Source organism: Panulirus ornatus, chromosome 73, assembly GCF_036320965.1.
Source record: "Panulirus ornatus isolate Po-2019 chromosome 73, ASM3632096v1, whole genome shotgun sequence".
Lineage (NCBI taxonomy): Eukaryota > Metazoa > Arthropoda > Malacostraca > Decapoda > Palinuridae > Panulirus > Panulirus ornatus.
In genome coordinates this window covers 7,968,134-7,994,768 of record NC_092296.1, presented here as the reverse complement: position 1 = coordinate 7,994,768, position 26,635 = coordinate 7,968,134, and the positions used below count along the sequence as shown (strand labels likewise).

Sequence of the window (26,635 nt, the reverse complement as noted above, 5' to 3'; positions counted from 1 at the left end):
TTATTCTCCCTAAAATTTACTGATAGTCTCTCACCCCAACTCTCATTTGCCCTTTTTTTCACCTCTTGCACCTTTCTCTTGACCTCCTGTCTCTTTCTTTTATACTTCTCCCACTCAATTGCATTTTTTCCCTGCAAAAATCGTCCAAATGCCTCTCTCTTCTCTTTCACTAATACTCTTACTTCTTCATCCCACCACTCACTACCCTTTCTAAACAGCCCACCTCCCACTCTTCTCATGCCACAAGCATCTTTTGCGCAATCCATCACTGATTCCCTAAATACATCCCATTCCTCCCCCACTCCCCTTACTTCCATTGTTCTCACCTTTTTCCATTCTGTACACAGTCTCTCCTGATACTTCTTCACACAGGTCTCCTTCCCAAGCTCACTTACTCTCACCACCTTCTTCACCCCAACATTCACTCTTCTTTTCTGAAAACCCATACTAATCTTCACCTTAGCCTCCACAAGATAATGATCAGACATATATATATATATATATATATATATATATATATATATATATATATATATATATATATATATATCTTTTTTCTTTCAAACTATTCGCCATTTCCCGCATTAGCGAGGTAGCGTTAAGAACAGAGGACTGGGCCTTTGAGGGAATACCCTCACCTGGCCCAATTCTCTGTTCCTTCTTTTGGAAAATTGAAAAAAAAAAAAAAAAAACGAGAGGGGAGGATTTCCAGCCCCCCGCTCCCTCCCCTTTTAGTCGCCTTCTACGACACGCAGGGAATACGTGGGAAGTATTCTTAATCCCCTATCCCCAGGGATAATATATATATATATATATATATATATATATATATATATATATATATATGTATACATTGAGATGTATAGGTATGTATATGTGCTGTGTGTGGACGTGTATGTATATACATGTGTATGTGGGTGGGTTGGGCCATTCTTTCATGTGTTTCCTTGCGCTACCTCGCTAACGCGGGAGACAGCGACAAAGCAAAATAAATGAATAATAAATAAACAAATGATTTGAACTCATTATTTGATACAGGATTAGTATGACAGACAACTGAATGACTGCAGTAATTATGACTTTTTTTTTTACAATTAAGATGTATTATTGTGAAATGATTGAGGATGAAGAATATCAAGTTTACATACAACTGAGTTTATATATGACTAGGAAGCAATACATCTTTCACTTTGATCTGTTACAGTCTCTGGAGTTGCTGAAAACCCATCAAGATGATATTGACAGATTTATTGAGGTAGGTTGCCTACGATTTGCTTTTCCCAGGTATTTACACAAGAATAGAACTAGTGCAAAATTTACTTTGCATTGAGGATATGAACAAAATAGAAATTAATCTGTTATCATGATCATGGGTTCTCTGGCCATAAATATACTGAAATACATTTTTTTTTTCTTTTTTTTTTTTTTTGCTTTGTCGCTGTCTCCCGCGTTGGCGAGGTAGCGCAAGGAAACAGACGAAAGAAATGGCCCAACCCACCCCCATACACATGTATATACATACGTCCACACACGCAAATATACATACCTACACAGATTTCCATGGTTTACCCCAGACGCTTCACATGCCTTGATTCAATCCACTGACAGCACGTCAACCCCAGTACACCACATCGCTCCAATTCACTCTATTCCTTGCCCTCCTTTCACCCTCCTGCATGTTCAGGCCCTGATCACACAAAATCTTTTTCACTCCATCTTTCCACCTCCAATTTGGTCTCCCTCTTCTCCTCGTTCCCTCCACCTCCGACACATATATCCTCTTGGTCAATCTTTCCTCACTCATTCTCTCCATGTGCCCAAACCATTTCAAAACACCCTCTTCTGCTCTCTCAACCACGCTCTTTTTATTTCCACACATCTCTCTTACCCTTACGTTACTTACTCGATCAAACCACCTCACACCACACATTGTCCTCAAACATCTCATTTCCAGCACATCCATCCTCCTGCGCACAACTCTATCCATAGCCCACGCCTCGCAACCATACAACATTGTTGGAACCACTATTCCTTCAAACATACCCATTTTTGCTTTCCGAGATAATGTTCTCGACTTCCACACAGTCTTCAAGGCTCCCAGAATTTTCGCCCCCTCCCCCACCCTATGATCCACTTCTGCTTCCTTGGATCCATCCGCTGCCAGATCCACACCCAGATATCTGAAACACTTCACTTCCTCCAGTTTTTTCTCCATTCAAACTCACCTCCCAATTGACTTGACCCTCAACCCTACTGTACCTAATAACCTTGCTCTTATTCACATTTACTCTTAACTTTCTTCTTTCACACACTTTACCAAACTCAGTCACCAGCTTCTGCAGTTTCTCACATGAATCAGCCACCAGCGCTGTATCATCAGCAAACAACAACTGACTCACTTCCCAAACTCTCTCATCCCCAACAGACTTCATACTTGCCCCTCTTTCCAAAACTCTTGCATTCACCTCCCTAACAACCCCATCCATAAACAAATTAAACAACCATGGAGACATCACACACCCCTGCCGCAAACCTACATTCACTGAGAACCAATCACTTTCCTCTCTTCCTGCACGTACACATGCCTTATATCCTCGATAAAAACTTTTCACTGCTTCTAACAACTTGCTTCCCACACCATATATTCTTAATACCTTCCACAGAGCATTTCTATCAACTCTATCATATGCCTTCTCCAGATCCATAAATGCTACATACAAATCCATTTGCTTTTCTAAGTATTTCTCACATACATTCTTCAAAGCAAACACCTGATCCACACATCCTCTACCACTTCTGAAACCACACTGCTCTTCCCCAATCTGATGCTCTGTACATGCCTTCACCCTCTCAATCAATACCCTCCCATATAATTTACCAGGAATACTCAACAAACTTATACCTCTGTAATTTGAGCACTCACTCTTATCCCCTTTGCCTTTGTACAATGGCACTATGCAAGCATTCCGCCAATCCTCAGGCACCTCACCATGAGTCATACATACATTAAATAACCTTACCAACCAGTCAACAATACAGTCACCCCCTTTTTTAATAAATTCCACTGCAATACCATCCAAACCTGCTGCCTTGCCGGCTTTCATCTTCCGCAAAGCTTTTACTACCTCTTCTCTGTTTACCAAATCATTTTCCCTAACCCTCTCACTTTGCACACCACCTCGACCCAAGCACCCTATATCTGCCACTCTGTCATCAGACACATTCAACAAACCTTCAAAATACTCATTCCATCTCCTTCTCACATCACCACTACTTGTTATCACCTCCCCATTTATGCCCTTCACTGAAGTTCCCATTTGCTCCCTTGTCTTACGCACCCTATTTACCTCCTTCCAGAACATCTTTTTATTCTCCCTAAAATTTACTGATAGTCTCTCACCCCAACTCTCATTTGCCCTTTTTTTCACCTCTTGCACCTTTCTCTTGACCTCCTGTCTCTTTCTTTTATACTTCTCCCACTCAATTGCATTTTTTCCCTGCAAAAATCGTCCAAATGCCTCTCTCTTCTCTTTCACTAATACTCTTACTTCTTCATCCCACCACTCACTACCCTTTCTAAACAGCCCACCTCCCACTCTTCTCATGCCACAAGCATCTTTTGCGCAATCCATCACTGATTCCCTAAATACATCCCATTCCTCCCCCACTCCCCTTACTTCCATTGTTCTCACCTTTTTCCATTCTGTACACAGTCTCTCCTGATACTTCTTCACACAGGTCTCCTTCCCAAGCTCACTTACTCTCACCACCTTCTTCACCCCAACATTCACTCTTCTTTTCTGAAAACCCATACTAATCTTCACCTTAGCCTCCACAAGATAATGATCAGACATATATATATATATATATATATATATATATATATATATATATATATATATATATATATATATATATATCTTTTTTCTTTCAAACTATTCGCCATTTCCCGCATTAGCGAGGTAGCGTTAAGAACAGAGGACTGGGCCTTTGAGGGAATACCCTCACCTGGCCCAATTCTCTGTTCCTTCTTTTGGAAAATTGAAAAAAAAAAAAAAAAAACGAGAGGGGAGGATTTCCAGCCCCCCGCTCCCTCCCCTTTTAGTCGCCTTCTACGACACGCAGGGAATACGTGGGAAGTATTCTTAATCCCCTATCCCCAGGGATAATATATATATATATATATATATATATATATATATATATATATATATATGTATACATTGAGATGTATAGGTATGTATATGTGCTGTGTGTGGACGTGTATGTATATACATGTGTATGTGGGTGGGTTGGGCCATTCTTTCATGTGTTTCCTTGCGCTACCTCGCTAACGCGGGAGACAGCGACAAAGCAAAATAAATGAATAATAAATAAACAAATGATTTGAACTCATTATTTGATACAGGATTAGTATGACAGACAACTGAATGACTGCAGTAATTATGACTTTTTTTTTTACAATTAAGATGTATTATTGTGAAATGATTGAGGATGAAGAATATCAAGTTTACATACAACTGAGTTTATATATGACTAGGAAGCAATACATCTTTCACTTTGATCTGTTACAGTCTCTGGAGTTGCTGAAAACCCATCAAGATGATATTGACAGATTTATTGAGGTAGGTTGCCTACGATTTGCTTTTCCCAGGTATTTACACAAGAATAGAACTAGTGCAAAATTTACTTTGCATTGAGGATATGAACAAAATAGAAATTAATCTGTTATCATGATCATGGGTTCTCTGGCCATAAATATACTGAAATACATTTTTTTTTTCTTTTTTTTTTTTTTTTTGCTTTGTCGCTGTCTCCCGCGTTGGCGAGGTAGCGCAAGGAAACAGACGAAAGAAATGGCCCAACCCACCCCCATACACATGTATATACATACGTCCACACACGCAAATATACATACCTACACAGATTTCCATGGTTTACCCCAGACGCTTCACATGCCTTGATTCAATCCACTGACAGCACGTCAACCCCAGTACACCACATCGCTCCAATTCACTCTATTCCTTGCCCTCCTTTCACCCTCCTGCATGTTCAGGCCCTGATCACACAAAATCTTTTTCACTCCATCTTTCCACCTCCAATTTGGTCTCCCTCTTCTCCTCGTTCCCTCCACCTCCGACACATATATCCTCTTGGTCAATCTTTCCTCACTCATTCTCTCCATGTGCCCAAACCATTTCAAAACACCCTCTTCTGCTCTCTCAACCACGCTCTTTTTATTTCCACACATCTCTCTTACCCTTACGTTACTTACTCGATCAAACCACCTCACACCACACATTGTCCTCAAACATCTCATTTCCAGCACATCCATCCTCCTGCGCACAACTCTATCCATAGCCCACGCCTCGCAACCATACAACATTGTTGGAACCACTATTCCTTCAAACATACCCATTTTTGCTTTCCGAGATAATGTTCTCGACTTCCACACAGTCTTCAAGGCTCCCAGAATTTTCGCCCCCTCCCCCACCCTATGATCCACTTCTGCTTCCTTGGATCCATCCGCTGCCAGATCCACACCCAGATATCTGAAACACTTCACTTCCTCCAGTTTTTTCTCCATTCAAACTCACCTCCCAATTGACTTGACCCTCAACCCTACTGTACCTAATAACCTTGCTCTTATTCACATTTACTCTTAACTTTCTTCTTTCACACACTTTACCAAACTCAGTCACCAGCTTCTGCAGTTTCTCACATGAATCAGCCACCAGCGCTGTATCATCAGCAAACAACAACTGACTCACTTCCCAAACTCTCTCATCCCCAACAGACTTCATACTTGCCCCTCTTTCCAAAACTCTTGCATTCACCTCCCTAACAACCCCATCCATAAACAAATTAAACAACCATGGAGACATCACACACCCCTGCCGCAAACCTACATTCACTGAGAACCAATCACTTTCCTCTCTTCCTGCACGTACACATGCCTTATATCCTCGATAAAAACTTTTCACTGCTTCTAACAACTTGCTTCCCACACCATATATTCTTAATACCTTCCACAGAGCATTTCTATCAACTCTATCATATGCCTTCTCCAGATCCATAAATGCTACATACAAATCCATTTGCTTTTCTAAGTATTTCTCACATACATTCTTCAAAGCAAACACCTGATCCACACATCCTCTACCACTTCTGAAACCACACTGCTCTTCCCCAATACATGTATAGCCCAATTTTTTGTTGTTGGGAACATATGTAAGAAATTGCTTGACTTAACCCATTTGTCTATTATCATCACAAATTCAATCAAGCTTTTGTTAGCATCAAGTGTGCAGTGTATAACTTAAAGCACAGCTCTGCAAGTATATTACACAACACACCAGGGTCGGAGTCTCCCTTTGGGTTGGCAAAAATGTGTACTGCTATTTTCTTTAATTGATTGGTAAAACAAAGGGTTATGTTCAGCTCTGTCATGTTTATATGGCTTGCACTGAGAGCCCCAAGAATAAAATAATCGCAAAAGGGACTCAACCCAAATTGACTCTGTTGCTGCTAACATTTGAAAGAGGAATTAACATGAAGCTCTCCTTTAGTGGATCCTCGATTAGAAACTGTCTCAGAGGCTGAGGAGTTGATAAGAAAGTACCATCTTAGGAGAAACATTTACCCTTGGAAGTAAACCAGCTGTCAGCAAAAACACCAAGAGAGGAATAAGATGAAAAGGAATTAATCTCCTTTTATGATCCTTCACTGACCTCTTGTAGCCAAACCCTATGTGTTCATTTTAGGCATCAAATGTATTAAAAAACTGCTTGATGGGATTAAGTCTAGAATGGAAAAGAAAAAGCATGCAAAGTTTGTTGGCATTAAAGATATATGTCTGCTGTGTCTGTTACTGCAACCGGTGATGCTTCTCAAGCAGGGATGTCTCGGGTGCTAACAATTTAGTTCACATTATCATGGGTAGAATAGTTATACATTCCATCTTCTATTAGATCTTTTTTCTACCAGTCATGGTTTGATTGTACCTGCTTCAATGCCTGTTGCATCAGGGACAGAGCATGTTGGATCACGAAACTCTTCCCACTCCTGTTTTAATTTCTGCTCAAAATCACAGCAAAGCTGCTCTTTGTAAAGTCATGCAAACATACATAAAAGAAAGTGTGCTGATTTGACTTCCTTTTTTATACATGAAATTTCTGTTTCTTGAATAAAAACATCTCCAAAAACTTTTGTATTTAAACCTTCCTTACTCTTTTTCAACCTTTTTTGCTTTCCGTTGCCTTGATTATCCCTTATTCAACACTATGATTCTGCATGTAGTACTCCTACTGAACCTATGTCATTACCTATATTTTTTTCTTCCTAGGTATTTCAAGTATTTTACTATCTCCAACTGTACTTCCTCAAGTCCTGAGGGTGAATGCTTGAGCTTGCTCTGATCCTTGCTTGACTTTTTTTTGTCAAAAGAACACTTTTCCTCCTTCTTTGTGCAGTTCTATTGGCCCATTGCTCTCACTTCTGCAGTCTCCAAAGTCTTTAAGATTCCCTAACTCGCACTTTGTCAAACACCTAGAATACCATTCCCATCTCTCTCATCCTCAATATGGCTTTTGCAGTACAGGGTACAGTGATAATCTTTTCTCCTATATGACTCACTCTGCCCCTCCTCTCTTATGAAATTTTGTGAATGTTTTGCTGTGGCCCTTTACAAGTTTTTGCTTTCTAAACTTCCATGCTGTAGGTTTCCTGCACCTTTCTGCTCCCTAGGGCATAGCTTTGTCTCTGCTAAGTCTATAACAAAGTTGGAGATGGAGTGACTTCCTCTTCATAGGTACAGTGGTGCTCTTTAGGGTACTCTCCTTTCATCAACTGTCTTTCTTCTTTACATGGATAATCTTCTCTCATCAGCTTCTAATCCCATTCCCTTTTATGTGCATGATTCAACTTTACACACTTCTCATTTTCCCTCATCTCTATATTTTGATTCTCTTTCTCCTCATTTCAAACCTATGCAGCATTACGCTGTGGGGAAGCAGTAACATATTAAAATTCAGTATTTTTAAGGTGCATTTTCTCCTTATGTCTCTCTATAAACATCACTCTTTTTGTATAATTAATTTCAGAACACTACAATTTAATCCTGCAGGAAATTAATCATGGGTATAACCATATCTTTTATTCTGTTCTGGGAATCCCTCACAATCGTTATCATAAAGTCTACCTTCCAAAAGCTTGGTGGAAACAGATGCCATAATTGATTTCTTGTGAGTATCTATTTCACATGTATGTGGCTTTTATTTGCCGTAGTATGTAGTACTGGGGATGGGGGAGAAAGAATACTTCCCACGTATTCCCTGCATGTCGTAGAAGGCGACTAAAAGGGAAGGGAGCGGGGGGCTGTAAATCCTCCCCTCTCGTTTTTTTTTTAATTTTCCAAAAGAAGGAACAGAGAAGTGGGCCAGGTGAGAATATTCCCTCAAAAGGCCCAATCCTCTGTTCTGAACGCTACCTCGCTAATGCGGGAAATGGCAAATAGTATGAAAGAAAAGAAAGAAAATGTAGTACTGCACTTAAATCTGGGATAGTTCTTTGTCCACCTCCCTGTTAACAAGAATGGAATCAAAGGCCTTCCATCTCATTATCACTTCAGGCATCACCTCTTAGAAACCCTCCCTTTCTCTGTGCTGCAGTTTTGCTTCTCTTTTCCATTTTTCTGAAGATATTATTTATGCTACTGCTCTTGAGCTGTCTTTGTATGCCCCTTCCACTAAGGCTTGGCTTCAGGGCAAACATCCTGCTGCTACTTTTCATTGTATCTGTGTGGAGAGTTCCCATGTAAGGGTTGACCGTTATGATACCTCCATTCCTTGACCAGCAGAGCAGTGATTTTCTTCTTTTCATCTTTCCCGCTCCTATAACCATTCCACTTTTACAAGTCAGATTTTACAAACACCTGCAGTGCCCAGAGAATGCCTTCATTTTTTCTTCTATTTTCACTCAAGATGGTCTTGAATGGGATATGTTTTCGTTTTGCCGTATCAGTCACCAAAAGGTATGTAACCGAGAAAATACAAGCACAGGTGTGAAAATTTGGAATCATCCTCAGGTGAGGAGTAAATTCATTATGATTTCTGCTTGGGATTTTTTTTTTTTTTTTTCAAAGAGTATACAGTGGAGTATGAGGTGCTCACTGCACATAACCCTTGTCAGATTCTGAAAGAAATGAATTAGGCCCTCATGCTGGGAACAGTAAGGCCTTATTGCCTTTCTCAGGGGAATTAGGACACCCAGTACTGTGTTAACTGGGCCATTCCACAGAGAAAATGTTTGGAATTGAATTCTCCATTTCTCTGCTCTTAATAGTTGTGCATCTCTGAAGGTTAAGTTTGAAGTGCAGCATCCAGATTATTTAAGAGAAATATCTGTTTGTTTTAGAGTTATCTAGTAAATATGCTTCTTACCTTAACCTTCCAGCCTTTCATTTATAATCAGGTGTATTTTGCATGCAATATTTCTTTTTTTACAAGCAAGGAATTTATTAACATCATAATTTAACATATAGGCATATCTTTGTCATAGATGCTATAATGTGTGAAAGTTGCATGAGATTTTTACTGGCATCAGATAGAGACAAGAATGGCATAGCAGGGTTAAGGCTGTTGTATTAGTATGATCATTGCACTTGGTCCAGAGAACATACTTATTTTCTGAACAGATTAGTATTTGTGATGAGTGTGATCTGTGAAATGATAGAAAAGTTAAGGAGAGATCACTTGGAAGAGCAAAAGAATGTTACATGAAAGTCAACATGGGTGCAGAGAAAAAAGTCCAGTATAGTAAATCTTCTAGACTTCCATAATGGAGAAGTGATTTTGATAAAAGAACTTTGACACTGCCCTACTTCAAAGTTTAGTAGAGAATATGGATTTTCTGGCAGATGTAAGGGTAAAGACTCTCTGTGGTTCAAGAATTTTTATTTCAGAAGGGGACAGAGAATGCTTGACAAAGATACCTGTTCTAGGTGGTTGGAGTAACCAATTGTGTCCCAGAAGAACTGGATTTATTTATGGATGTGTCTGAATTATTCTAAATACATCAAAGAAAAAATGGTAAGGATTGCATTATCTTTGAAAAGGACTAAGATAAACTAAAGTTGGTCAGATAAGACATGTTCCAAATTTAGTCTGATGTGTGATTGATTAAGTTCAGCCTAAGCGAGTATAAAGTAACGGAGATGGGACACAGTAAAAAAAAGGCTCCAATGTGACATTAATCAGGCAGTAGAGGAGCAACACAAATCCATACTTGATTGAACTTAAGGGTCAATTTAGTACCTAATCTATCCATTAGAAAACCATGATATAGTGATTGGTAAGGAGATTTATCTTCTCATCTACATTAGGATTGCATTCAAGTGCATGGGTAGGGAATTGTTTGATAAACTCTAAACATCTTGCACTTACATTAATTAGAATAGGAGGGAAACAGAGGTGGGACAATACCTGAACATATAGTACCTGAAATAAAATAAAGAATTTACAGTGGAAGTTAAGGGGCCAAAAAACCAGTTTGACAATGCTGACAGTTAACAATTCTTTATAGGATGCAAAGTAGAATAATACAAGGTTGTGACAAAACCCAAGCAAGAAACATGTTTGCAAAGATGAGAAGTAGTACTTGAATGAATGGAATAAGAAAAGTGATGATATTGTGAATGCTGGCTGTATACAGAGCTTTAAAGAATATAATAAAGTTTGGATAGGGGCCTCACTCAAGGGAGCTGTCTGTGTGTACTGTACAATCAGAGTTATGGAAATAGGAAACACACATACACACACACATGGACCTCTGTGGTGTAGTGGTTAGCATTTCTGACCATCATGAATGCATGGGCTGCCTGTGATCAAACCCACATAGGTAATTAAAATCCTGGTCAGAGCAGCCATTCCACAGTTTACCCAACTGTTCATCTTCCCTTATGGGCTGGTGAGTGAAATGGATGCCTTACATAAGCTAGTATGTGTGTGTGTGTGTGCATGCGTACATTCATTTATAGGAGCAAAGGCATGGCACATATAAACAAAGTTAAGAGTAGTTGTTGGTAGGCAGCTAACAATCAGGGAGGTATTCTATCAGTACTATCCACCAGGGTATTGGGAGGGTTAGTGACATCTGCATAGTGAGCCAGCACTTCACTGGTTGTCAAGTTGCACTCCTCTGACCCAGGTAGCTGTTTTTTCTTTCTGCCTCATTAACACGTAGACTGTTGGCATTCTGTCGACAAATGTACAATCTCTCCTTGTCATGTGTAACACTTGACAACATTTCACTCACACAGCTCATTCTTCATAACTCTAGATTTTCCTGTGGTGAGCACTATGTGCTAGCCCTGCCTTTTGGCAAAATGGTAGGAGCAGTAGATAGAAGTGGTAGGAGGAACATCTAGGCAGGAGCATTGGGTAGAAATGTTAGAAGGAGCATTAGGTAGAAGTAGTCAGTTGGAACATGAGGGAGGAGCCTCAGCAAGCACTGTGCTAGAGTTGTCCTCTGCCAGTGGCCTGTTAAGGGTGAGGCACTAAAGGCTAAGAAGTAGCACTGGAGCTCACTAGTTATGGACACTGTTGCCATGGACACTCCTTTGAGGGAGTTCCACTTGAAACAGGTGTCAGAGATATAGATAGATAAATAGGAGAGATTGGGCAACATGAGAGTAAAACTCTCTCCCCATAGCACACAAGTAGCATTCATACACATGTGAGCAAATGTAATGAGGATGGGACAAAGTAGAAGATAGCCAAAATGTGATTATTACCTGTCTGGAAATAGGTCTCAGGCTTCTGTGTGCGAGAAGGACTTGGGAGTAGACATCATCCATAACCTGTCCCCAAAGTCCGATATTAGGAGAGTAGTTAAGGGGACAAACTGTTTCCTGGCAAATATCAGAACACCTCCCAAGTATATAGGTAAAGAAATATTTAGCAAGCTTTTCAAGTTGTACTTAAGGCCAAAACTGGAATATTCTTTTTAGGTTTGGACACTTCACCTAAAAAAGTATGAAGAACTCAGAGAAAAGGTCTAGAGGAGGGCATCAAAGATGGTACTAGAATTAAGAGAGCTACACTACAGGGAGAGGATGGAAGCTTTAGATTTACCAATCTCAGACGAAATATAATTGAAGGGTGATCTTAACCTTTAAGATTTTAAAAGAGATCACTGAAGAGGACAGTTCTTTGAAAGATGTAGGGATAGAGCAAGGAAAGGACAGCATGAAATTAAGCAAGACACTTTTGAATAAGGATGGAAAGAAATGCTTTTTTACTGTAAAAATGTTGAATTAATGGAACCAGTTGACTGAGGACATGGTTAATGTAGACAACATACATAGATTTAAGAGGTTGTATGATAAAAGAGTGTCCAAGAGATAGGGCCCCATGAGTGTAAAACTCCCTCCCCGTACAGTACAAATAGGTAATTACACATACAGGAAATAAGATCCAGGATTCTCTGTGTGAGAAGGTCTTATGATTTGGCATCTTCCCTAAACTGTCACCAAAGTCCCACATTAGGAGAAATGTAAAGGAGACAAAATGTCTTGTTGGCAACTATGAGAATAGCTTTCACATGTATGGGTAAGAAAACATTTAGCACACTGCTCATATTCTGTGAAAGGTAAAATAGAATATACTAAAGTTTGGTCAGTGCACCTAAAGAAGCACAAAGAGCTAATAGAGAAGGTTCAGAAGAGTGTGTAAAGAAATGCTTTTTTTAGCATAAAAGTGGTGAATTAATGGAACCAGATGACTGGGGACATGGTTAATGCAGACAGTATATTTAGATATAAGAGGTTGTATGATATTAGTATCCCTGGGGATAGGGGAGAAAGAATACTTCCCACGTATTCCCTGCATGTCATAGAAGGCGACTAAAAGGGGAGGGAGCGGGGACTGGAAATCCTTCCCTCTCGTTTTTTTTAATTTTCCAAAAGAAGGAACAGAGAAGGGGGCCAGGTGAGGACATTCCCTCAAAGGCCAAGTACTCTGTTCTTAACACTACCTTGCTAATGCGGGAAATAGCAAATAATTTGAAAAAAAAGAAAGAAAAAATATTTATTGTCCAAGAGATGGGGCCCCACGAGTGTAAAACTCCCTTCCCATACTTTTCAAATAGGTAACTGCACTCATACAGGAGATAAGATCCAGGATTCTGTGTGTGAGAAGGCCTTGCGATTCGCCATCTTCCCTAAACTGTCACAAAGTCCCACATTAGGAGAAATGTAATAAATACAAAGTCTTTTGGCAACAATGAGAATAGCTTTCATGTATATGGGTAAGGAAATATTTAGCACACTTCATATTCTACAAAAGGCCAAACAAGAATATACTTCTGAAGTTTGGTCACTGCACCTAAAGAAGCACAAAGAGCTAATAGAGATGGTCCAGAGGAGAGGAACAAAGTTGGTGCCAGATTAAGAGAGCTGAGTTACAGGGAAAGGCTAAAGGCTTTGAATTTATCCACTTTGGAAGAAAGAAGTACTTTTATATCAGATCAACGACATGGACAGTGAACAGTTCTTCGAGAGTGCAGAGTACACAGCATGAAATTAAGCAAGACACTCATTAAAAAAGTTACAAAGAAGTACTTTTACAGTATAAGAGTGGTAAAGAAGTATTTTTTACAGTATAAGAGTGTTGGATGAGTGAAATAAGTTGACTTAGGATGTAGCTGATTAAAGCAGACAACATATGTGTATTTAAGAAGTTATATAGTAAAGTTCAAGAGATTGGGCCTCTTAAGCTTAAAACTCCCTGCCAGTAAAATACAAATAGGTAATAACATAAAAATGTAACTGCCTTAATGTTTTTCTTGACAGTGGGAATTTTTCTATGGGAATCTTATGATGATAAACTATCAATGGTAAGTTGGCATTTTTTTCACATTTTCGTGTAAAATTTGTTTGAATTTACTCTGTTGAAAGACATAGATCACCAAAAATTGTTGGACATAAAACCCACATTTATCATTCTCAGTTCCCATGTTTATTAAAGAAGACACCCATTTTCAAATAAGTGAACAGACCTGTCAACAGCCCTAAAATTTTCATATACAAAATCCCTGATTGTTGAGCATGATCATGATGTTCAGAGTATTAAGTATGATAGCTTTCCAACAGTCCATCTCAACTTTACATCTGCAGCCAGGTAGTAAGATGCTTTTTAATTGCTATAGCACACTTATAATCTGGCATTCTTGTATTCATTTAGCACTCACGAGAACTGATGAAAATTTGTCTGACTGGTTTTTGCAGGTATGTTTAGTCTGCATTGGTAATGTCTTAAGGTAATGTATACGGAAGTGTGCACAATTATTCTGTTAAATGATAGAGGACATCTATTTATGTGTTCTGAAGCAAATAGGTTGCAGTAACAGTGCTATGTCTTTTAAATTGATAACTTGAGAATGTACCAGGATGCAATGGAGATTGCTGTTGATGGAGGTGAACCTGCTTGTCTGAAAAATTCTCATTTCTGGAATACCTGCATTGTTAAGGGGTTGGTTTTGTTGTTTTAAATGCAAAATTCCTTAGTTATGCACACTTTTGTAGAGGAAAACTTTTATCATATGTATTATAGTTTACTGTTCATAATAATTGACTCTTTAGAATTAGGGATAGGGGAGAAAGAATACTTCCCACGTATTCCCTGCGTGTCGTAGAAGGCGACTAAAAGGGGAGGGAGCGGGTGGCTGGAAATCCTCCCCTCTCGTTTTTTTTTTTTTTTTTTCCCAAAAGAAGGAACAGAGAAGGGGGCCAGGTGAGGATATTCCCTCTAAGGCCCAGTCCTCTGTTCTTAACGCTACCTCGCTAATGCGGGAAATGGCGAATAGTATGAAAGAAAAGAAAGAATTAGTAAAAATTTGGATATTAGTGTAAATACTAATCCTGCAGTTTCCTTTGATATATTTTTTTCTGGAATAAGACTCATCAGACTTTGTTTTTGTTTTCTAGGATCCAGAGCGAAGGAAACTTGTCATTGTTTTTGTTTTCTAGGATCCAGAGCGAAGGAAACTTGTCATGGAGGGGTTAGTGATTTTGATGACGAAGATAAACAAGTTGGACAGACACGAATCAGACAAGCAGGATAAGTCAGGGTATCATAAGGTTAGTGTCTGGCTGCTAAATCATTCATTCACCTCTTCAGTAGAGATTATGTCTTAAACTGCACCACTCTTCTGAAATGATATAAGTCAGGCAAAAAATTAATACTTTTCCCATACAGAATATCTTGTATATCATATGTTACTGAGGAAAATACCCAAAAATGTAGTGTTTTCCTTGGTATTTGTGTGGGAGGTTGTTGAGTTGATAGGGAAGGCCCTGGTGATTGTCATGGATTCTTCATATCTGTTTGAGTATGTAATGATCATGGGTGTTTTTTCGGCGGAATTTTGTTTTTGCTTATACCAGAACAGATTACATACTTTATGGTTTTTCCAGGAGTAATTGTACACATCCCTTATGTATCATTTACATTATTTTTACTTATACTGGACAGAGAAACCCCAATTACTCAATATTCCTCAGGATGCAAGCAAAGACTTATGGTTCTGATGGCATCCATCCACCATGTACTAAAAGGATTTCCCTCTGAACTTGCACCTGTGCTTGCTTGTCTGTTCTGTTCTTGTTTTAAAACCAAAACTTTTCCTTCTCCTTGGAAGCATGCATTGATACATCCCATCTTTAAGAAGGGTGATCGTTCTGACCCCTTCAACTATCGTCCTATTGCTTTGACATCTACAATTTCCAAAATTGAATCCCTCCTCAACCCCCATATCTGTAGACACCTCAAAAATCCCAGTGTTCTATATGATCATGGGTGTTTTTTCGGCGGAATTTTGTTTTTGCTTATACCAGAACAGATTACATACTTTATGGTTTTTCCAGGAGTAATTGTACACATCCCTTATGTATCATTTACATTATTTTTACTTATACTGGACAGAGAAACCCCAATTACTCAATATTCCTCAGGATGCAAGCAAAGACTTATGGTTCTGATGGCATCCATCCACCATGTACTAAAAGGATTTCCCTCTGAACTTGCACCTGTGCTTGCTTGTCTGTTCTGTTCTTGTTTCAAAACCAAAACTTTTCCTTCTCCTTGGAAGCATGCATTGATACATCCCATCTTTAAGAAGGGTGATCGTTCTGACCCCTTCAACTATCGTCCTATTGCTTTGACATCTACAATTTCCAAAATTGAATCCCTCCTCAACCCCCATATCTGTAGACACCTCAAAAATCCCAGTGTTCTATGTGATCACCAGTATGGATTCTGTAAGGTGAGATCCACTGGTATTATTCTTTCCTATCTTACTAATGTCTGGTCACCATCCGTGAAAGATTTTGAGTCGTGTAGTTGCCCTTGATATATCTAAGGCTTTTGATAGGGTGTGCCTTCGGGTCTCATCTCTAAGCTCCCCTCCCTCAGTTTGCTCCTTCATATCAATTATACATTTCATCAGAATTATAAGTAGACATAAGAAAAATTGTTACTTTAATTATAAGAATGAGTGCAATAGTAAGAGTGTAAATCTAACTTCGTACTGTGGTAACACAATTACCCTGACGATTTATGGGTGATTGTGATGCATAATATTTCTTCCAATAGTGACAGTAAGTTCCTAGTGAAATCTTTGTATAAGAGATGGAATTATACATCAACTGGAAGTACAAATGAGGGTGGGAACCATTAAACCTCATATGAAGCACAGAGCAGTACACTGTGGTTTTGTATATAAGGCATAGAGCAGTGTATGGGTTGGGAAAGCAGAACATGTTAAGGTCAAACAAGGTCTAATACACATAAATAGCATATGTTCACTTAATCTCTTTAATGAAAATCACTGTAGACTGTAAAGTATATACAGCCAATATCTTGGTGACAGTGTGAAGATGTACTGGTGCTACCCAGCTGTATACATTATTACTTTTTATCCCAAACATGTGTGAAGATGTACTGGTGCTATCCAGCTGTATACATTATTACTTTTTATCGCAAACATTGACATGCTGTCAACGGATTGATCCAGGGCATGTGAAGTGTCTGGGGTAAACCATGGAAAGTTCTGTGGGGCCTGGATGTGGAAAGGGAGCTGTGGTTTCGGTGCATCTCTATCAGCTCTATCATATGCCTTTTCCAGATCCATAAATGCTACATACAAATCCATCTTTTTTTCTAAGTATTTCTCACATACATTTTTCAAAGCAAACAATCGATCCACCGTCTTCTACCACTTCTGAAACCACACTGCTCTTCCACAATCTGATGCTCTGTACATGCCTTTACCCTCTCAATCAGTACCCTCCCATATAATTTCCCAGGAATACTCAACAAACTTATACCTCTGTAATTTGAACACTCACCTTTATCCCCTTTGCCTTTGTACAATGGCACAATGCATGCATTCTGCCAATCCTCAGGCACTTCACCATGAACCATACATACATTGAATATCCTTACCAACTAGTCAGCAACACAGTTACCCCCTTTTTTAATAAATTCCACTGCATCACCATCCAAACCCACCGCCTTGCCAGCTTTCATCTTCCACAAAGCTTTCACTACCTCTTATCTGTTTACCAAACCATTCTCCCTGACCCTTTCACTTCGCACACCACCTCGATTAAAACACCCTATATCTGCCACTCTACCATCAAACACATTCAACAAACCATCAAAATACTCACTCCATCTTCTCACTTCACCACTACTTGTTATTACCTCCCCATTAGCCCCTTTCACCGATGTTCCCATTTGTTTTCTTGTCTTATGCGCTTTATTTACCTCCTTAATACATAAGTATATTAGGTTTTGCATTAGTGTATCTAGAAAAGTGAATCTTTGAATATGATGATAAAAAGTGAGTTAGGCTCTGGATATCTCAAATTTATCTTTTGTATTAAATATTTCTGGTCTTTAGATTATGGTGTTGTAGGTAATAGTTACTGAGTGCTTACAAAATTGGAGTGTTACAGGAGTTTTATGAATGATCGTGCTTTGCAAATGTTTACATTAAAAATTCTTAGGGTGAAAGGTAACTAATTAAAGAGAAAACATGCAAATGACCATTACCTCCAGCCAGTCTTAGGTAGGAGTGTGTGTGTTTCTTACTTGTAATTACTTATGTTTAGTAGGAGGCTGATCCATCAACAACCACAGAGATAGATCGGCCAGAGAAAAGTGAAGGAGGTGAGCTTAGAGATGAAACACTAATGCTACACCCTTTCAAAAGTCTTAGATATGTCAAGGGCATTTACACATGATTTCCGAAAGTCTTTCAGGGATGATGACCAGATATTAGTAAGACAGAAAAGACTGTCACCATGGGGATCAGAGTGAAGAGTATGATTCTCAAAGTGTTTAAGGATATGGGAGTTAAGGATGGATTCAAAGACTTTGGAAATCATAGATATCAAAGCATAAGGATGATAGAAAGGTCAGAATGGTCACCCTTTTTATAGATGGAATGTATCAGTGCATGCTTCCAAGAAGGAAAAGTTTAGGTTTTTAAGCTGAATGGAACACACGAGTAAGCACAGGTGCAAATGTAGAGGCACAGTCTATCAGTACATGGGAGGGATGCCATCAGGACCATTATCCTTGTGTGCATCCACTTTTCAGACAGTCCGAAAAGAGATTACGGGAAGGAGCATAGGATTAGTAAGAGGAGCATCTGGGGGTGAAGGAGTGTTAGAGTCATCCAGGGTGGAGTTAGAGGAGAAATGGGAACCAAAGAGAGTTGCTTTGTCAATAGGAGAGACTGCTATAGTGAAGTAAAAGTAGAGTGACAAAAGCTGTTAAGAGATGCCCTTAGCTAAAGAGCAGAAAGACCTATCAGTGGATGACGAGGAGCAGTTATCACACTTCTTCTGAATGAAGGAACATTTTGCCTCATGGATAACATGTTTGCAGCAATCACAGGCAAAACATTTTCTTTTTCATATGAAAGTGGATTTACATTTTCTGGTCTGCATTAATTCATATTTTTTTGAGAGGTGTAATTTAGGGTACCATGTTAAAAATTATATGTTGTTATGAAGTGGGTAAGTACACAACCAGTCTGTATTCGTGATTATCATTCCTCTTTAGACACACAACTCATTAACCTCCTCTTTATGTTTATACATATACTGAAAACCCTGTGCCACTAAATTGTGCTATCAGTTGCCATATCACCCTTTTTTGTATTCAGAACCCTCACCCTGAGGGTCAGTCCTTGGCATCAAATTTGTCGAAGCATTCACTCAGCCTCTTCCAGGAAGCACCTCTGATTTTCGTTATTCTCCTGATCAGGTGCACAAGCATCAACAATTGCATGCCTCTTGTAGTCTGTTTCCATGTGAACTCAAATTATTGTTCACACTGGCCCTGACACTATCCCCAGAATTTACCTTCCTTTCCAAACATTCCCAAGCTGTTCTTTGTCGTTACCTTTCAAATAATTTTTACTAGAGCCAGAACATCCAGGTTCCTGTCATCAAATGCTACACCTATCTTTCTTTTCTTTTCTTCCTGGTTACATCCATGAACATTCATACATAGCCTAAGTTATAAAGAGATGATGCAAGGTGGGGAGGATTACCAGCTACCTGTTTCTTCCTCTCTTAGGTTCCCTCTGTGACTTGCAATAGGTACTTGGGAAGTATTCCATCTCCCTTATTCCCTTGAAGAAATACATGTTTTTTCATATCTTACATTCTAGTCTTTTCATGAAGCCTAGTTTTGTTCTCATATATTGTGGTTTCTCCATGAAGTGTAGTGGCTCAAAGAAATACCTCTTTGTTCTCATACGTTCAGTTCTTTTCATGGAATCTAGTTTTGTCCTCATAACCAAATTAATACCTAAGATTGCTCTTAAAGGTGTTTTGAATGTGTCTGTAGATCTGCAACTTTTTATAGTGTAGAGGTGATCAGCATCTGAAATATTTTGAAAAGATTCTCCATGTGCTAATTTGTAGTACGAGTAGTAAAAGGCTTACATGATACAGAGATGTTGATAACTGTGTAATTGCAGTTTCTTAATGTGTCATTATTTTTCCTTTGTTGACAGGAAGATGATTTTTCCTGCTCTAAATGGAAGAGCTCTTGCTGTAGAAATGGGAGGAGTGAGATGCTGGCCAGTTCTTGCTGTGAGAAAGGTGAAAATGAGTTGCTAACAAGCTCAGTGACACTATCCTATGAAGAGCAAATAGAATATGCCATCTTATTGTCACGTCAAGATATGTTTCTCAAAAAAGAAGAAAGTGCTGCATGTTCTCTATCTGAGTGGGAAAGACAGACATTTTGGTCTGAAAATTCCCATGAAAACCAATATTTTTCAGAATCACAGCCTTTTTATGAGAATTCATCAGCTACATGCCCAGATTGTCACACTGACAAAGAATCAGATGAGTTAAAAGAACCTGTAAATAGTGACTGTAGAAATATGGCTAATACATGTACTTCTCAATGGGAAAATGCAGAGGATGTTGATATGCAATTTGAATTATCACTTCAGGAAAAAGAAATACAGTTTGTAGGACAGTCCCATGGAAGCATGGAAATGATCGATTCACAGTTTTGTCAGGAGCATACATCAGTACCACAATTAAGTGGATTAAGCAAGAAAGAAAGAAAGAGAAGAATTAAAGAGCAAGAAAACATGTCAATAGCCATTGCTCTCTCCCTTTCGGTATGTAGTTACAAATTGTTTTACTAATTTGTTTCCAAACCAGTTACCTCGTATATTTTCATTCATAGTGAATGGTGTTACTAGACTCCACCTGCATGTAGTTATATCAATAGTAGAAAGTCACCTTCAGCAAGACTGTATCATTGTGAATCAGTAAAAGGAATTTCTTCCTCTGAAGGAGTCTACAAGTTCCCTGCTCCTAACTGGAGTGCAGGTTTGAAGATGCAGGAACCCCATAAGAGGGGTTCTGTAGTTGTATGATTAAAATTCATAATGTATTTTATTTACACCTTGCAAAATATCTTTGTATTATTAAAGCTCACCAACTAAATTTAGTATCCTGTACTTAAGAATTGGAGTACCAAAAATGTTTTTAAAGAATTTTGAAAATTTTATGGTATTTTTCAGCTTGAAGATGCACCACGCAAAGATCCACCAGAAGCCAGTGACAGCAGAGAGGTAGACCTCACAAAATAATTTTGCCTAGGGAGGGATTTGAGTAAGATAATAATCAACATCAAACACAAGACAGTGTTTCTGATTCTGAACTGCTTTAGTTCAAAAGTTTGATTAATAATAGATTTTCTCTATATGATGGCTTGGTTGTTAGCTGGCAAGATTGCATCCTTTAATTTGTAGCAAGATATGGTTACTCTCCATTTGCATAAGTTCTCCAGACTGCAACTAGAACTGTCTGTTTTATCTATATATGTGATACCTGGTCCCGCCTGGAACTTTCTCAGAAGGGTAGCCACATACATAGTCTCCATAAGTGAAGTCCATTGCCACTTCTTAGCCATAGTACCTCACCCTTAATATGCCACTGACAGAATGCAACTCTTGTGCAGTGTTTGCGAAAGCTCTTACTTAATGTTCCTACTGACTTCTACCTAGTGCTCATACCTACTATTTCTACTTTATGGTGGAGCCCTTGCTATGACAAGATGTAAAGAAATAGAATGTAGATTAGAAATAGAATGTAGATTATAACCTTATGTTGAAAATAATGATAAAGTAAGATTAGTTAGCATTTTAGCACAAGTAATGTAATAATTTATCATATAATAGCTACATTATGTATATGTACATGTGTAGGCATTTATGTATATACATGTGTATGTGGGTGGGTTGGGCCATTCTTTTATCTGTTTCCTTGCGCTACCTCGCTAATGCAGAAGACAGCAAATAAGTATGATAAAAATAATAATAATAAGAAAGAATGAGTAAAGTGTTTTAGATATCTGGGAGTGGATTTAGCAGCAGATGGAACCATGGAAGCGAAAGTGAGTCACAGGGTGGGGGAGGGGGCAAAGGTTCTGGGAGCGTTGAAGAATGTGTGGAAGGCGAGAATGTTATCTCGGAGAGCAAAAATGGGTATGTTTGAAGGAATAGTGGTTCCAGCAATATAAATTGGTTGCGAGGCATGGGCTATAGATAAGGTTGTGCGGAGGAGGGTGGATGTGTTGGAAATGAAATGTTTAAGGACAGTATGTGGTGTAATGTGATTTGATCAAGTAAGTAATGAAAGGGTAAGAGAGATATATTTATTTGATTATTTATTTTGCTTTGTCGCTGTCTCCCGTGTTAGCAAGGTAGCGCAAGGAAACAGACGAAAAAATGGCCCAACCCACCCACATACACATTTATATACATACACGTCCACACACGCAAATATACATACCTATACATCACAATGTATAAACATATATACACACACAGACTTCCTTCCATACTACTTGCCATTTCCCGCGTTTGCGAGGTAGCGTTAAGAACAGAGGACTGGGCCTTAGAGGGAATATCCTCACCTGGCCCCCTTCTCTGTTCCTTCTTTTGGAAAATTAAAAATAAACGAGAGGGGAGGATTTCCAGCCACTCGCTCCCTCCCCTTTTAGTTGCCTTCTATGACATGCAGGGAATACGTGAGAAGTATTCTTTATCCCCTGTCCCCAGGGATAACACACACAGACATATACATATGTACACATGTACATAATTCATACTGTCTGCCTTTATTCATTCCCATCGCCACCCCGCCACACATGAAATAACAACCCCCTCCCCCTCATGTGTGCGAGGTAGCGCTAAGAAAAGACAACAAAGGCCACATTCGTTCACACTCAGTCTCTAGCTGTCATGTAATAATGACCTGAAACCACAGCTCCCTTTCCACATCCAGGCCCCACAGAACTTTCCATGGTTTACCCCAGACGCTTCACATGCCCTGGTTCAATCCATTGACAGCATGTCGACCCCGGTATACCACATCATTCCGATTCGCTTTATTCCTTACACGCCTTTCACCCTCCTGCATGTTCAGACCCCAATCACTCAAAATCTTTTTCAATCCATCTTTCCACCTCCAATTTGGTCTCCCACTTCTCCTTGTTCCCTCCACCTCTGACACTTATATCCTCTTGGTCAATCTTTCCTCACTCATTCTCTCCATATGACCAAACCATTTCAAAACACCTGCTTCTGCTCTCTCAACCACACTCCTTTTATTACCACACATCTCTCTTACCCTATTATTACTTAATCGATCAAACCATCTCACACCACATATTGTCCTCAAACATCTCATTTCCAGCACATCCACCCTCCACACAACTCTATCCATAGCCCACGCCTCGCAACCATATAACATTGTTGGAACCACTATTCCTTCAAACATACCCATTTTTGCTTTCCAAGATAATGTTCTTGACTTCCACACATTCTTCAACGCTCCCAGAACTTTCGCCCCCTCCCCCATCCTATGATTCACTTCCGCTTCCATGGTTCCATCCATTGCCAAATCCACCCCTGGATATCTTCACTTCCTCCAGTTTTTCTCCATTCAAACTTACCTCCCCAATTGACTTGTCCCTCAACCCTACTGTACCTAATAACCTTGCTCTTATTCACATTTGCTCTGAGGTTTCTTCTTTCACACACTTTACCAAACTCAGTCACCAGCTTCTGCGGTTTCTCACCTGAATCAGCCACCAGCGCTGTATCATCAGCGAACAACCAACTCACTTCCCAAGCTTCCTCATCCACAACGGACTGCATACTTGCCCCTCTTTCCAAAACTTTTGCATTCACCTTCAGAGAAATGTGTGGTAATAAAAAAGTGTGGTTGAGAGAGCAGAAGAGGGTGTATTGAAATGGTTTGGTCATGTGGAGAGAATGAGTGAGAAAAGATTAACATAGAGGATATATGTGTCAGAGGCGGAGGGAACAAGGAGTAACGGGAGACCTAATTGGAGGTGGAAGGACGGAGTGAAAAAGATTTTGAGCGATCAGGGCCTAAACATACAGGAGGGTGAAAGGCATGCAAGGAATAGAGTGAATTGGAATGATGTGGTATACCGGGGTCGACCTGATGCCAATGGATTGAACCAGGGTATGTGAAACGTCTGAGGTAAACCATGGAAAGTTTTGTGGGGCCTGGATGTGGGAAGGAAGCTGTGGTTTCAGTGCATTACACATGACAGCTAGAGACTGAGTGTGAACGAATGTGGCCTTTGTTGTCTTTTCCTTGCGCTACCTCACGCGGGTGGCCACAGGAATGGATGAAGGCAGCAAGTATGAATATGTACATGTGTATATATGTATATGTCTGTATATGTGTATATTGACATGTATAGGTATGTGGTCGTTTATGTATATGCATGTTTATGTGGGTGGGTTGGGCCATTCTTTTGTCTGTTTCCATGCGCTACCTCGCTAACGCGGGAGACAGCGACTGAGCATAATAAAAAAGAATAAAAAGATGATAATGATAATAAAATAGCTACATTACATAAACTGTTAAAACTATCTTGTCTAAAAAAGCTACCTAAATTATTTTACCTGCTGATGAAGGCCTTGGCTTTAAGATTTGAAGAATACACTCACTGTTTTTAGGTGCAAATGATTCCTATATTTAAGCAGGTACTGCTAGGATTATAGCTTCGTAGTCATTGGCTGCATACCAACCACTACTTTAACATTTTTATGTTTTTGATTGCCATTTTCCATGTAAGCAAGGTAGTGCAAGGAACAGATGAAGAAAGACCACATCCACTTGGATCCATTTTCTAGCTTTCAAGTGTAATGCAGCAAAACAACAGCTCCCTATCGACAACCAGGCCCCACTGACATTTCCATGGTTTACCTGGGACACTTCACATGCCCAAGTTCAGTCCATTGACAGCACATCATTCCAAGTGCACCACATTGATCCAATTTACTCTATCCCATGCACACCTTTCACCCTCTTGTATGTTGAAGCCCCAATCTTTTGAAATCTTTTTCACTCCATTCATCCATATACAATTTGGTCTCATTCGCCTCATTCTCCCCATTTCTGTCTCGTGTATCATTGTCAACTGTTTTTCACTGTCTCTCCATATGTCCAAAACATATCAGCACATCCTCTTTTGCTGTCGTCACAGTTTTATTGCCACACATCTTTCTTATCCTTTACTTATTCAAACCACCTCACACCACATATTGTTCTTAAATGTTTCATTTCCAACAAATCCACCCTCCGCATAGCCCTATCTATAGCCCACTCCTCGCATCCATGTGATAATGTTGGGACTACTTCTCCTTCAAACATACCGATTTTTGCCGTCTCAGAAAACGGCCTTTCTTTCCTCACATTCTTCAGTGCTCCCAGAACCTTCACTCCTTTGAAAACATTTCCTTACCCATCGTTAAAAAAGGCGCTTCGGCAGAGAAAGATCATATTGAAGAATATCACCCAGGTATTTGCCTGTTAGTGTATGAAAGTAAAGTTTGTTTGTTAGAGCAAAGTGTCGTCTATGAAGAAAAAAATCAAGTAAATTGCCCATTTCTATTTTTCCATGCATGCAACAAAACTAGGTTATTGTGTCACTAACAAAGTTAAACATCATAATGTAAATCATTTCTTCAATAAACCAGACTGGATGGTAATTTTTTTTTCCTAGAAATTGTTTTAAGTGTTTTTGTCAACCAGATTATATATATAGATTCGTGATGTAGCGTTGCTTACATCGCAACAACGAAATTCACAGCACCGGTTGGCTGGCAGATCAGGGCCAACTGGCCGCCAAGAGGCAACCAATCACAGCCCAGGAAATTCGTAAAAAAAAAAAAAAAAATCTCCAGATAAAATATAACCAAACCTTCCTCCATTTCATTGGGGGGGGGGGGGAGATTTTAGTGTGATTACCTTGAGTAACGAATTCTGCCTTACTAGTTAGCTAGTAAGTCCAGCTACATATGTCAGAAAGGGTGAAAAAGGTAAAATAACTAAAATGGAATCTCGACTATCTCAGGGTACATCTCTGCCCAGCAACAACATTCAAGCCGCCTTCCGCCTGATTCTCCCTCCACCTTGTAAAATTCCACACTTTGTTTTTACGTATAATTTTAGGGGAAAAAGTTTCGTGTTTGTCTATATTTCTAACCGAACCTAGCTTTTAAATATATAGAGATTTTGAGCCTACCTTGGCTTTCTGTTTTGAGGGATCCTTTTGTGTACAACAAACCTCTGTAGACTTGACCATTGAATGTTATGTTGTTTTAATGCCTAACCACAACGTAATACATAACAACAAACTCGGTTTTGGAGCTTTAATGGAGGGCAATAGTAGTTCAATACGCCACCTAATCCATGGATAACATTCACGAGTGTCCGTATTTGAATCAATTACAGATTTTAGACGACACCAAATGTACATCGTACGTAACGTGGGAAACAGTAGGCCCTTCTTTACTTTGATAAAGGAGGACATTAAAGAACTGGGGGTGAGACAAACACATGGGGTGTGGCTCAGCAACTGTAGTTCCGATTGGTTTCCATTATGTAAACTGTCTCCCGGGACCAACTTGGGTACCTGGTCGAGTATGTTGACCAAGGTTATGTAGATATCTAGTGTTGGAGAATTATCTTCGCAGATATCACGGACAG

The 26,635-nt window shown here is 39.4% G+C and overlaps 1 protein-coding gene across 3 annotated transcripts in view; it reads left to right on the top strand.

Moving 5' to 3' along the window:
- Positions 1-25,635, top strand: part of LOC139748301 (uncharacterized) — a 31,158-nt gene extending 5,523 nt beyond the window's left edge. Inside the window, exons 3-6 of one of the 3 annotated variants that reach the window (XM_071661299.1) lie at positions 4,575-4,625; positions 15,026-15,136; positions 20,092-20,712; positions 21,121-25,635. In XM_071661299.1, the coding sequence (XP_071517400.1) occupies positions 4,575-4,625; positions 15,026-15,136; positions 20,092-20,712; positions 21,121-21,189 (852 nt within the window). In that variant the 3' untranslated portion in view covers positions 21,190-25,635. Of the gene's footprint in view, positions 1-1,204; positions 1,256-4,574; positions 4,626-15,025; positions 15,137-20,091; positions 20,713-21,120 lie in introns of all 3 variants that reach the window. The other 2 variants (XM_071661298.1, XM_071661300.1) reach the window with 2 other exon arrangements.
- The last annotated feature ends 1,000 nt before the right edge of the window (positions 25,636-26,635 follow it).